Here is a 14,144-nt window from a genome sequence, read left to right on the forward strand (position 1 = left end):
TCAGAGATCACGAACATTAGGAAAAAAATCTTAAAAATATTCTGCACCAAAACACTAAGCAAATAATAATTTCATTAGAAGTTGTCAAAAATCCTAAAGATGGCAGATTTCCACCATCAGACATTAGTTCATTAACCAAAACAAAGACGTGAGGGATTTTGCCAGCCATTACTGCCAATGCCTAAAACTTTGCTGGGCAGCATTGATCTTGCATCATGAGCAAAATGAAACAAAGTCATACAATGAGAACAACCATGACCATTTATTTTCTTGCACATTCAGAGGCACCTGTATGGCATTACGTTTTCACAGTTACAGAAGTCATTTAAAAATGGGAATTACTCATGAGAATGACCCTATGGGAATTTTCCACTTCTTACACTCAAACTGCACGGTATGAGCAAAGTGAATTTTGCATTGCAAATTTTACAAAATTTATTTTATTTATAAATAATCCACTAAACTCTTAAGATGCTGAATAGTGCTACAACATGAACATAATGAATTTAACTTGTGAACATTAGGTCTTCCAAACCTATGGAAGCATTTAAAGAATGCAGAAGTAATGCCAGAAGAAAATCCACAAACAAGAAAATATTTACAGTGTGATCACAAAACACGCTTACCAGAAATCAAAAACATTCAGCAACCAATTAGATTGTGCCTTGAATTTTATACTTATGGCTGATACTTGAATTGCTCTAAGAAAAGGTTTCCTGCCTGTTCCAACTTAAAAAAAGGGCATTTCCTCTGTTATTCCTTTTTCCTATCTCCTCTATATTATCCTCAGCAAATACTGTTTCCAAAAAAATAATTTCACTATTGTACATTGGAGTTTTTTAGAAATCTTTTGTGCCAATATTCATTTAAAAGCAACCTGTAATTTCTTCTTCCCTGCCCCCTCTCTGCAGCTTGCCACTCCAGCTCAGGATAACCCTTTGTGTCATCACGTGGCACAGCACTTAACCTCTGTCACTCAGGACAGCAAGGTGCTCAGTGCAATTATTCTAAAAATACCAAATGCAACTCTTCCTCTCTCATAAAAGCACTGACCTATGTTTCCTGGCATCCTACAGAGACACCTTATCAAAGCCATTATCCCAGTACAGAAACATTGACTTTTTAATTTCCCTCACTTTTAAATGTCAATGCTACAAAACAATAAAATTTATAACATTTCTGATACTCAGAAATAACCTTTGGAAGTGTGGGAAATTCCAATATAAAGCTGACTTGTACCAAAACACATCACAAAGGCATTTTCAGGAATCCTCCCAGTCTAGTACATAACTCCTCAGGTAGCCCCTGAACAGGTAAGCCAGTTATGTAAAAACAAACTGGCAGTGTACCACAAACCACAATTACAGCATTAGGATAAATCAGTATACACTGGCCTACTTGAGGAGAGCGCAGATATTGAAAAGTGTGAGGTCTAGAATAAACATAATTTCATGTCTTACCTTTCTCTGCTTATGCCTGGCTCGCTTGGCTGCACGAGAACTGCTCACAGGTTTGGTTTCAGAGCTGTTTATAAACTGTAGCAAGTCCTCCACCTTTCGATGGTCAACAACACTTTCCCTTTCAGAGATCTGATCTGGTTTCTTCGGCTGCTCCTCTTTCCTTTTTGTTAAACGTAAACGAAGCTTTTCTCGCATCTCTGCATAATTTCTACTGGTTGGTGCAGCTGGAGGCTGAAGGACACATGACAAAAATTTAGTGACTAAATGGAAAAATTTCACTGACTTAATGCTTTGGAGATTTTGAAATACCAAAATACTCTCCCTTCAAATAACAGGGGAGGTCCAAACCTGACTATCAAACTCATTGTATGTATGTGAACCCAAAGTGTATTTAACAGGCAACAGACCTGCCACACTTGGTGCTGGATTCTGAACTACATATTCCAACTGAAAGAACAGCTGACCTTGAGGAGGATGGCATGAATAAGAAGACAAAGAAATAACCTTCAAAAGCAGGAAAAAATACTGTGACTTATTTCCATAGTCTCTTGTGATTGGTAAGCTGTATTTGAAAATTTCAAAGGAGCAGATGTTTGCTCTGTTTTTATTTCCTGTGAAATCTGTTTCAGAGGTTGGGCTACACAGGCTTTGGGCTGTACCTGTGAAGGGCTGGATATCCTGCACTGAAGCCAGCCAGCCCACCCTCTAGCAGAGTCCCATCAATAACACTGCTGCAAGTGGAATCCTTGCATCATGTTCCATATCTGTATTTCCAACCACTGTTCCTGCCTCTCCCCTCCTGATGCCTTACCCTCTCTGCTCCTGTACCAGACCTGGTGCCCATCTGTTCACACCTATACGAGTTCAACTCACTAAACCAGCAAAACAAAGCCTATTAACTTAAAAATCCTGTCACATTCTGCCACTTCAGCAAAAAGAATAACTCAGTGTGCAGTCAGGTAACCATCAAACACAAATCAAGCATGGACATGGTGGGAGCATTCAAGGACATGGGATGCCTTCCCTGGCCCCTCTAAGCCATCAGGGCAGGGGATTTAATTCACTTGAGGAACTAAGATGAAACTGACCTGATCGAATACATGGCAAATAAACTGAGCTTTTATTTCAAATAGGAAAAATGCCAGTGACTCAAATGGTATCGATAAACTGATTATTAAAACAGGCCATACACAGATTTACAAGTTAAGAAAAAAATAATGTGTTATATTTCAGCTAAGAATCTAGAGTTTTTTCTCTCTTTTTTCTCCTTTTAAAAAATTGCAATAAAGTGAATACTTTGAGGATCATTATTTTTACAGCTAGCAGACGAGCTCATAAATTGCCATAAAGATTTAAACTAATATCCTATATAAAGGATACTTTTACCCAACCTCATCACATTCATTGTAACTACAGTACTACAGAGGAGCAAATGAATTTTCTAAAGTTATTTAAATGGCTCAATGCCCCTGTTTGCAGTTTCAGTCAAACATGCATCTATTATCCAAGTCAGTTGCTTTCTAAATCTTTTAGTCATTTTTATTGCTCTTTAATGCTTTGAACTGGAAAGGTTTATTTCAATCCTTCATTTCAAAGAGGAAAATTACTTTTCAACTCCTTTTACAACCTCTTGACTGAGTTCCAATATCATCCCCTAAGATGCAGTCTGATAAATCACTTACAACCTTATGATGAATAAATGACAAAAAAGCAAACAAAAGCAATTGAAAACACAAAAACTTACTCCTCCATGGCCGAAGAACTCACAGTAACAGCAGTCACAGTATTTTCCTTCCTTCTGATTTGTGGAAGTTGAGGTACTGGAGCTATGCTCTGAGCAGCTATCTTCATCCTGGCTCTCCTCTCCATCATACTGCTGATGATCGTACGTGGTACTGTTCTCACAGCGATGGCCCTCACAATCAGGATCACTGTGTCAAATTAAAAAAAAAGCTTATAAAACCCTAACAATAATAAATAAGGTATAATAATAATAATCACCAATAACAACAACAACAATATTATATCATTATTTTAAAAAAAGAAAGATATACATGTTCCTGTCTCTAACAGGAACAAAGGTTCTCAAACTGGGATATCAGCCGTCCTAAAGCTTTCATCCACTAACTTACAAATGGAGACATTCAAAACCAAGAGTAGGATAAAATGATACACTATAAAAAACAAATTTAGTGATGCCCTGCACAAGCAGCCTAGAGAGCCAGTTTTGGAAGAGCTCTTCCTGGCTTTGAACAGGTAAAGTATTTCAGAAGTACTCACTCTGGCTTTTTTTAATGGAATAGTTTTGAAACTGCTGTCCCTCTCACCACTTGTGACATCAAGAAGGTTTCAAATGCAGTTGCAAATCTCCTGGTTTTAGATATATTTTCAAGCTCTTGACTTAAATAAAAAATCTAAGGTCAGCTAAAACCTAAAAGTTCCCATTACCCTGTCTGCAACTTGATTTTGAAGGGGGAATACTGGCACATCTCTTCAATAAGCAGGTACATGGCAGCTGATTCCCCCAGAGCTCTGTGTAACTGCACACAACATTTCTACTGCCCAGATCTTCTAAAACAGAGGTGAGTTTGCTTCAAAAGAAAGCAGCATTAAAAAAAATCCCCTCTCTTGTCTATCATTAGTATTTCTTTGTTCTTTTGTTAGAAAGGTGAAAACAGGCCATATTTTCTGCCTTATCTACAGAATATGTATAAATCTTCTTTCTAACCTCACTCCCCCTTGCCAGAATGCAATCACTGCTTCTGGGTCTCTCTCAGTTTGGTTTTTTTTTTCCCCAAACAAAAAACACCATGTTGGCAGCTGGAAACAATGATAAAAAGCTGGATTTCTACTGTGTCCATATTCAATTATCTCCCTGCACTAGGTAAGAAAAATTCTTTACAAAACTGCAATAATTTCTCAAGTATGAAAGAACAGTTACTGATCTTGAGACATCATCAATAAAACCAATTGGTAACAGAAACAAGGACATTTTTAGAAGCATTTACCAGACTCTACCTAGATCTCACACCATCTTCCAAAAACTTACAGCCCGGAGACTACATTGATACCATCCATGATCACAGCCCTACAAGTCATAGAACTCAGAGCAATGACTCAACTGCTTTTGTGTTATGCCTCCACCCTTCAGACACATCAAAGGGCTGCCACCATTGTCAGCCTGCCACAGTACATAACATTACCAGAAGACAGCTCCACCAAAGTCCTTCCCACCTCCAAGACCTTTGAAAACCTTCAGAAATCACAACATCCTTCCACACTAAAACCACAGTATAAATGGTAGGAGTCATATCTAAGAAGTCTTAAGTGCAGAAAGGAAAATGTGTCACTACATGGCAGGTTTCAAGACCATGTATGACTCTTTATATTCTGAGCTAAATTACAGAGCAAGATTAAGTCTTCACAGCTTTCCACTCCTGCTTGCCATGTAATGCCAAAATGACAGAAAACAAGAGGTTTGTGTCTCAGCAGCATCATTAACCAGTAAATAGAGTAAGAAAGAACAGTTTGACTTGTATATCCCAGGCAATATTTCTAGAAGTGAGCAAACATTTGTTTTCAAGCCTCTAAATTCAGTAACTGGACTGCACAATGGAAATCATATTTGTGAAATCTCACACCAAGTTACATACTAAGTGTCTGCACTTGGTTTCATTTGCTGAACACAAACACAGCTTTCACACTACAACCAGTGGCAAAGGAGAAGAGGTATCTGTATTTTAATTTCCTTTCTATTGTAAAGAAAGAATGGCAAGAATAACAACAAACTTACCTGCAGACACTTGGTGGGGCACTTACAGAGCTGTCTGTGGTTGAAGTAGGAGGTGCAACTGTAGTAGGACAAAGACCTGAATGAGGATCCACAAATCCAGGGGCTGTTGCAGCAGTTTTGGGGAAAGAAGGAGCAGCAAGGTTTGGAAGATGGGGTGTGGAGGCTGGAGACAGTGCAGCAGGAGACAGTGAAGGAAGGGATGCTAAACTGGTAGGACTATTTCGTGGTGCAACTGGTGCAGAATGTCTATGGTCCTCTTTATTAATATTGTGGAACACTTCACCTAAATTGGCAGAAAAAAAAGAAACCACTTACAGTTAAAAATTATTAGTAAGTCCCCATAAACTATCCATAAAATCATACCAAGTACTGCATATTCTCAGCTTCTATAAAAATCAGCAGTATTTCAACTAAGTTCTATTACCAATTTCCAACCCTAACATCAAGGTCTCATAAAGTTCTTCAATTCAGAAGTACAGAGACTAACTCAAGAATACTAACAGCAATTAACAAAAATCATCAAGATGCATGATTTTACTAAATTAAACACTTATATAAATCCTTATAGTTAGCTACATGTACTTGAGCCAGTTACTGAAGCATGTATGTGAGTAACAAATCCTTACCTATTGATGAAGGTCTCTTGGATGATACTTTGAACTGGTTGCTGCTTGACTGCACTGTAGTTGCTGTGCAGGAGACAGAAGAAGTGGCAGAAGAGGTTGCCATGACAACTTTATTAGCTTCCATAAAGGCATCCTGGAAATTGTACAGACATTTCTTCTTTGCAGCATTCTTTTTCTCTTTGCTGTCAGTAACTGCTGTTGTTTCATTGCTAGATGTAGTAGGAAGTGCTTCAGGTCTTATTTCTGAGAGTGCTGGTGCTAATATATCACTCCCTTCAATTGAAACACAGAGAGTAATTAAGAATCACATAATTACTGAAGTGTCTTTACAGGATTTAAATTACACATTCAATAATTCAGATGCAGACACAGGATATATTGTTAATGTTGGATTAGTAGGATTAGTGAAGGGAATCCTCCTTTCCCTCTCCATCCTCCCAGATAATGTAGGTGTAACAAAATGTGCTGGGAAGCATCAGAGCAGAATCACAAACCCTGAAGACAGAATTCTAAGAATGTCACTAAATGTGTTAACAAGCAGCAAATGTGCTACAGATATCTTCATCCATTTATAATTGAAAAATTTTAATTTGACAACATTTTAACATGCTAAATATATAATATCCACTATCTGAAATCCAGGTAGGCCATAACAAAATTGTAAGATGAAACAACATATCCATTTATCAATATAAAATTATAAACCATTTATTTATTTATTTGAAATTCCAGTTAACAGAAACACCTCTGTGATAGACCTTCCAGATGAGTCTGCCACCAACCATCTGATGGAAAAGCTACCCACAACTACATTTGTAAATGGATGAGCTGTCCTACTGGGGAAGTTTTTCTGGATGTTTTTAATGCCTTTCTTTTTAAGTAACACTGTAGTAGCTTGAACAACTTAGCAGCAGATGAGTCTGAAAAAGTAAGCCAACACACAAAACCCCCAAGCCTCCTTTTGTACACAAGACAAATAAAATAAAAAAGGCTTTTTAGTATTTGCTAGGATGTGAATGGAAAGATTTCTCTCTCTCAAATTTTCCTTATATTCTCTTTCACTTTAACCATTAGGATTTCAAACGCTTCTTGGCTTAAATTAATCTTTTTCTTGATTTGTGCCTCTTTCTCAATGACAATGTGGTTATCTCTGTGCATTATAAGAAGTAGGACACAGTGCCTTGTTACCAGTGCTCTTACTGCCCTGTGGAAATAAGGCCGCTTTTGTGGAGAAGTCTAGAAGTTATTTAAGTTTTCCTTTACAATACTGAACTTCTGAAGACAAACATAACTCTACAATGACCACAGGTGAAAACCAGCACGTTATTTGTTTGCCTTTAGCATCTTCTCCCCAGTACATAAGAATTTATTTTCCAATTTTCTGCCCAACTAGAGTAGAAGTGGCAGCAAATCTGCCAGAATCCCATCTTATAAAACCATGGTGATAAAATCCACCATTCCTGAAAAGAAACATAAAACATAAGGCTTTTAACTAGTCAGTGTGAAGTAGTAGCAAACCCTCACCAGGAATTGTGTCAGGCAAAAATGTAGCAGGATTCCAGTTCTTGTCATTCATCACCTCTGAACCCCAGAGACTTATAAATTTAGAGCTATTCCAATCTGGAGTGCTCCCAAAACAGCTTGGATAAATATGATCTTGGAGAGATGCATTGAATACTTGATGCTTGTTTGTATGATTCTGAACTGGAGCTGGTGGTAATGCCTACAACAAAAACAAAAAGTATTTTCTCCATTAATATTCTGTTTGCTTGCACAGTCACTCCAACAGCAATATTCAAATCATAGTGTTTTAATTGGGAAAAGCATTATCAAAAGCATAATAGACACTATTTCCCAGAAAGATAAAGAGGCTGATTTGTGGATAATTATAATGCATTTAACGTATTACACAGACTGTATGTACAGGTCTGTATTTTACACTCACAAAGCACTGCTTTTAGAATCAACTAACTGATGAACACGAAATACTCAAATCTCAAAAAATAGTTGCGTCAATATATAATTAAAACCAGTATTTGTATGAATTTAGAACTTGCTAGGAATTACTATCTTTCAAAGCATGAGCTGCCTAAACAAACTAATCTTCTCTGACATGACAATCATTACCACAGAAGACAATTGTGAAAAGGGATTACAAACATTTCAGCATTGAAAATAAGGACAAGAGAAAAAGAAATAAAACACATAAACCAAAAGCTAATTATTTTCTTCCTTTCTTTTAATTTTCAAGCATTAAGTGGTTCCTAACTTAAAATTAACAAGCAAGGAATACACTCCTTCCTTTTAAGAACCAAGTGGAGGGAAAAAAAAAAGGAAGCACACATTTTTTCTCATTTTATAGAGACAAGTTGTTTGGGCTCACCCCATTTCTTCTGGCTGAAATTGTTTATACACATTCTAAAATTACCTTTCTCCCAGAGACCTCATGCAACATAAACATTTTATTCAAATACTGCTACCTTTAAAAAGGAAAAGCAGGTTTTTTTCTCTTTTTATACTAGATTTGATGCAAATTAAAAGCTATGCAGAAGTAGAGATATTATAGATAAAGATATTAAAAATATCAGTTGAGTCCAAAGACATTTCAAACATGAAACTCATGGCCAAACAAACTACTTAAATACCTAATCACCCTTTTCTATAAAGAAGGATTTTCATTTTCTGCCTAATGGTGAAGGTGGGAGGGGCTGGAATAACCTGCATTGAAGAAAATTTGAATACATGGGTGCAAAGAAATACTCCCCATGGTTTCAGAAGAACAGCAATGGGTTGTTGCTGGCACATTGCAGCTATGGAACAGAAGTAAGGAAGGGACACCCAAGACAGGAAAACCCAAAGTGGATGCTTAGAAGGACAAAAAGAACAAGTAAGAGTCATCTTGGTGAATTATTCTTCATCACTGGATCAGACCAGGAGAAGACAAAGATGTACCTAATGACAAAGGCTTTTTTGCCCCTCTCAGCAGCATCCCCAGTTCAGCTGCTTTAAACATATGTGAAACAACATCCCCATTAAGAGGAATGCTTGGGTTTGACTCATATTTCTGTCACTTGGTCCCAATTCTTGCTCCACACCTTTCTCTTGTTTATTATTTATGAGTTTAAGGTCAAAAGAATTTTGCAGAACCTGCAGAAACACAAGTTCTCTTGAAGGACAAAAAACCTCTTACAAATATGAAATAAGACTCCTATGTCTCTGCTCAAAAAAACCCAACAAATCCCAACCAAAAAAAAAAAGGAGAAGAATTCACAAAAATTTTAATTACAAATCTCAGAATGTTATTGCCAAAATGGAATACTAAATTTTTCTGATACATATAAAATGAAGACTTAATTAGTTTTCTTACACTGACTGAAGATCCGTCACTGCTTCCACCTTGCAAGCCTCATTTGATTCAACATGCTTTCTAATCACAGTGAAGACATTATCAGTCTTCCTGATGAAAAAATACCCTCAGCCATTCTGTATGAACCTTCCAGCAGTTCTGAATCTCCCTCCCTGCCCTTCAGCATTCCTTGCAAAAGGAATATTATAACCAAACCACAATTTGCAGCAACTTTGCATTGTTTCACTGATACTCAGGCATGCTGGTTTATACAGCTGTAGAGAATTTTTCCTGGGATGGGGATGCATCTATCCCCATTAGTCAGGCTTACCTTATTGTGTGTGAAGGGAGAAGCAGTGTACAAGGTGGGATGGATAAGTGGACGAGGCAGATGAGGAATTGTATGCAATGGTATATGTCCATGGATGTGAGGGTAAAGATGAAGTGCAGGATGTGCAGGTTTTTCTGGATTCATAAACTGGTGCCCAGCAGGCAGGCGTCCAGTTGCAAGTGCAGAGACTGTAAGTCCTGAGGCTTCTTGTTTGCAAACATGACATTCACAAGCATTTGGACCTTGGTCAGCCTACAAAAAACCCCAACAAAACCCATTAAAAACTCTAACTACTCAACAGACAAAAAAATCCTACTAATCAGTAGTATTATTTCATTTTGCATACATCAATTAATATTTTCAGAGCATCCATATAATTTTTTTCTAGTACCAATAGAAAAGTCTCATAGCAAAGCAAAAGCACTAGTGAAGAATCTTTTCCTTAGTTAAAAGAATACCCTAAAAACTGAGATTTCATACCATATAAATATTTAATGTCCAACAAGCAAAATACTGAGACAAACCTTGACAGCATTCAATCATTACTAGGCAAACACCCCAGCATAAAAAGAAAACACCTAACTGGATTAACATTTTTCACCATTCTCCAAGCGTATGTAAAAAATGGGTGTAGGAAGTAGTGGTAAGAGTTGATTAGCTGATCAAATTGGAAGCATCCTCAGTTGCATTAGACAGAGCACAAACAGCATGTCAAGGGAGGCAATCTCTCCCCTCTGCTCAGCACTGGTGACTCCAGTGCCAGGCTCAGTCCCAGGCTCCCCAGTATGAGACAGGGACACCCTGGTGTCAGTGAAGGACCACAAAGATGGGAGCATCTGTCAAGGAGTGAATGAGAGCACTAGGACTGTTCAGCCTCAAAGGGGAGATTCACCCTGACTGGGTGGAGAAGGGAAGAACAGAGAGGACAGCACCAGGCTCCTCTCAGTGGCATCCCACGAAAGGGTCAGAGGAAATGGACACAGACTGAAAATACAGGAAATTCCACTCAAACCACTGATTTGTGAGAGTGTCTAAACACTGGAGCATATCATCTACAGCACTCATGGTGGTACTCAAAACCCAACTGGACACTGTGCTGACCAACTCTCTCTAGGTGATCTTGCTTTGACCAGGAAGGCTGGTCTGGATTATCTGCACAAGCTCCTTCCAAACTCAACTACTCTGTAAATGTGTGAAGCTGACATTTCTCCTAAAAATCTCACAATTCCACCAACCATGAAAAATCCACACTTCAGAAACTTGTACTGATCTCAAGGTATCATCAGCCTCTGTTGTCTGAAAAGAACTCAAGACTTTAGAAGAAAAGCAGCCCAGGAAAGAGCAGCTTCATTTCCCTTTCAGCTCATTACTTTTTCCAGCCACTGTCACCTGACATTTCACTGGTAGATAATTTTATCAGAAGCAATACCAAGAATACTTCCCAATTTCTCCTTTTCCCACCAATGTGGCAGTTCACATTTTTCTAAAAATGCAACATTAAGATTAGCTATCTAGAGAAGAACTGACAGGTGATGCTCTTCTTAAATATCCCTTCTTCTTAGAAAAAGTAACTCATTGTTATAATTTAAAGGCATTACAGCCTTTATCACAAGGTATGTTTTAACAAATAACAGAGATGTCATAAACCAAATACAACAACTGAATTAATTTCATGTATAAAGAAAACAACCCCCCCCACCACCTCTCTAATAAAAAAATCAGTGCTATCCAGAAATCAACACTAATCTACTAGCAAATGAAAATGGAAAAAATATTTCCAACAAACTGAAGAGACTCAAAACCCAATTCTGATTAATTGGGTACTGAAAAGGAATCCAAGAGAAATACAGGTACTGAGTAAATTAGCAAAACCAAGAGGTAATGCCAAAAAATCTCAAATTCACATGACATGTATAAGTGAAATTGATCACTTAAATACAACACTATACTACTCAGCTCTGATTAAAAGATCAGACTAAAAAAAGAAAGTCATTAAGAGTTCCTCAGAATCATTCTGAAAATACTCTTATTCCTCAAAGAAAAGAAAAAGGCTAAATCCATCTTTTTGTCTTGCATTTTAGTTTGCTTCCCTAAGGCAAGTGGACTTATATAATCTAATTTGATTTTCCACAACAAAAACTGAATCTCTTCACCAGTTTCAAACTAGTTTGACAGAGGACTCACCCCATGTAATTTTTATGGCACAGGTCAGCAATACATAGAATAAACCCTCAATGTACTTGCTGAAAGAAAATTCCTTTAATACTCTTAATACTTCCAGTGGAAAGTCTTAAAACATCCTAACCAGAAGATAACATCTGCTGGGAGATGATTATTGTCTAAGCTCTCAAAGGTGCACCAATATGCACTCCTCTCATGCAATAAGAAGAAATAAAAGTGACAGTGTGTCTCAAAGCAGGGAGCCTGTGTTGTAGCTGCAGGGTAACTTAGATTGAAATCCTTGTGGTTACAGAGACAAATCCATTGGATCTTTGCTTTGGTGCTCAGTTGTTAAACCAAACACTGCTACTTGCAGAGCAGATAGTCCAGGCATGGTTCTCTATGTGGTCTGATGACCTTACAGTCAAGAGCTTCATAATCTCAAAAAATTAAAAACAAACAAACAAACCAAACATTCCAAGACCCATGCTGTTAAGTCATGCAACTGATTTAAATACACAGGGTTTACACAGGGAAAGGCAATCTTCAAATAGAATATGAAGGAAATATGTGTTAACTAAGTACTCATAACATCCACCCCCCACCCTAATTAATTTCAAATAACCTAACACTAACATTTAGCACAGATCAGGCTGATCTTCCAAACAGAAATGCTTATTAGTTTATGTTTTTCATTCATACAGGTAGGAATAGGCTTTTTCCCCTTTTCCTTATGCATCTTTTAATATAACTAACATATTTCAGGTTTTGACTAAAAGATTATTTGACATGACAATGTAACAATTAGTTATTTTAGGTGTCATACTTACCTATGACAACTTAATATTTTAAGTTAAAAAATTAATTGATGATGTAAATGTCTTCTCATTCAACAGCCACATTTCAGAAATTAACCTACTACAAGATGCTTTTAGATGACTGTACCTGCTGACTGGGGTAAGAAGGTGGTGGACTATCCATTTTTGTTTCATCTTTCCTTAATGCCCTTTTTCCTAGAGACATTTCCTCCTTTTGAGTCCCTGGTGGTTCACCACTGCTCTCCCCATCTGCTTCTTCATCATCTGCTTCTGAGGAACTGCTGCTAGTACTGCTCACCTGAGGAGACTGGACAACATTAACTCATTAACATGGGGACATGAATAAGGACCAGGCTTTCTCCAGTGAGCACATCCAAAACCCAGAACAAGCTAGGACACTGTAAATACTGTACCTCATCTTTCAGGGCCATGTTTTCGCCGCCGCCGTTCAGCTCACTGTGGATTCCGTTCATGTTGGCTACAACCTCTGCATCGTCGTAATTATTCAGTGGGTAGATATCAGCAAATTTTGCTGATAATGGTGCAACATCATCATCATCACTACCACTGAGGGGAAAAGAGGCTTAGATAAATCCCACTGCTCAGTTATAGTGAAAGCAGCTAGAATATCAAGATGAAATAAAGTTGAGGGCATCCCTTGTATGAATGTTCCAGTTAGGAGTCAATGGATGGTCTTCCAAGTTGTTAAACTGAATTTACTTTTTCAACCAAGTAAAAATCAAACAATCTGCCACATAATCCTACTCAATGTAGCAGTCACATGCCTGAATGACAGACTTAATTGAAAATAAGATTCTCTACTGCTTTTGGGTAAAATATTTTTCAAACACTCTTTTCTGACCAAGAATCTAGGGAATTAATAATTCCAGGATACTGACGACCTTCAATTTGATGAAAAAAGCTTTATGCCAATGTCTTCCTTCTTACAAACTGCTAAATGGAAAAACCCACAATATGAAATTTAAGTTTTTCCACGTTAAATGTCACACCAGTAAAAAGGGAACACTAAACACATCACAGCAGCTCTTAAGTTTCTCAATAGCCATTAGTTTGTAGACAACCCCACATCTGCATGCTTTTCAAAATTAGCTCTAAAATACTTAGTGGAATTTTTTTGCCTAACAGATAGATAGTAAAAGGACATGCACATTTAATTACTCACTCCAGGGAAGTGTTGCAAAGATCAGTTAGTTTCATGTTGCTACAATAATCCAGAGCTCTCGTAAGAGCTCTTAAACTGTGCACTTTTATCTTGTTGCATTCCATAAAAAACTCAGCCAAAATTTAATTACATGATGGCACCATTAGGCATCTTTCAAATGTGCAATGAAGAAACAAAACACAGCAGATAGTATGAGACATAAAATGGCACTTCCCCAAAGAGCAGTGGTATTTCCCTAAAAATAGGCTTCTTACAGTAAATAATACTTGGATTCAACTGAACTAGCTTCTGAAGAGACAAAGTGAACAATTTTTGACATTTCAGCACCAAAATTAGTGAGAGTTTATAGAAATGGCAAAGTACACATTTAAGAACATGTAGCTCTTTTCAAGTGCTCCCTGAATAGGTACAGAAACTACAGCTCTGT

General features: G+C 37.5%; 1 protein-coding gene across 2 annotated transcripts in view; it reads right to left on the reverse strand.

Moving 5' to 3' along the window:
* The window catches only part of FAM193A (family with sequence similarity 193 member A), a 77,474-nt gene that overhangs the window by 7,902 nt on the left and 55,428 nt on the right, over positions 1-14,144 (reverse strand). For both annotated transcript variants that reach the window (XM_054514732.1, XM_036382658.2), the window contains 8 exons: positions 12,948-13,101; positions 12,662-12,841; positions 9,557-9,808; positions 7,404-7,602; positions 5,880-6,152; positions 5,254-5,536; positions 3,205-3,391; positions 1,461-1,691 (listed from right to left, as the gene is read on the reverse strand). In XM_054514732.1, the coding sequence (XP_054370707.1) occupies positions 1,461-1,691; positions 3,205-3,391; positions 5,254-5,536; positions 5,880-6,152; positions 7,404-7,602; positions 9,557-9,808; positions 12,662-12,841; positions 12,948-13,101 (1,759 nt within the window). The remainder of the gene's footprint in view (positions 1-1,460; positions 1,692-3,204; positions 3,392-5,253; positions 5,537-5,879; positions 6,153-7,403; positions 7,603-9,556; positions 9,809-12,661; positions 12,842-12,947; positions 13,102-14,144) is intronic.

This window comes from Molothrus ater, chromosome 4, assembly GCF_012460135.2.
Source record: "Molothrus ater isolate BHLD 08-10-18 breed brown headed cowbird chromosome 4, BPBGC_Mater_1.1, whole genome shotgun sequence".
NCBI lineage: Eukaryota > Metazoa > Chordata > Aves > Passeriformes > Icteridae > Molothrus > Molothrus ater.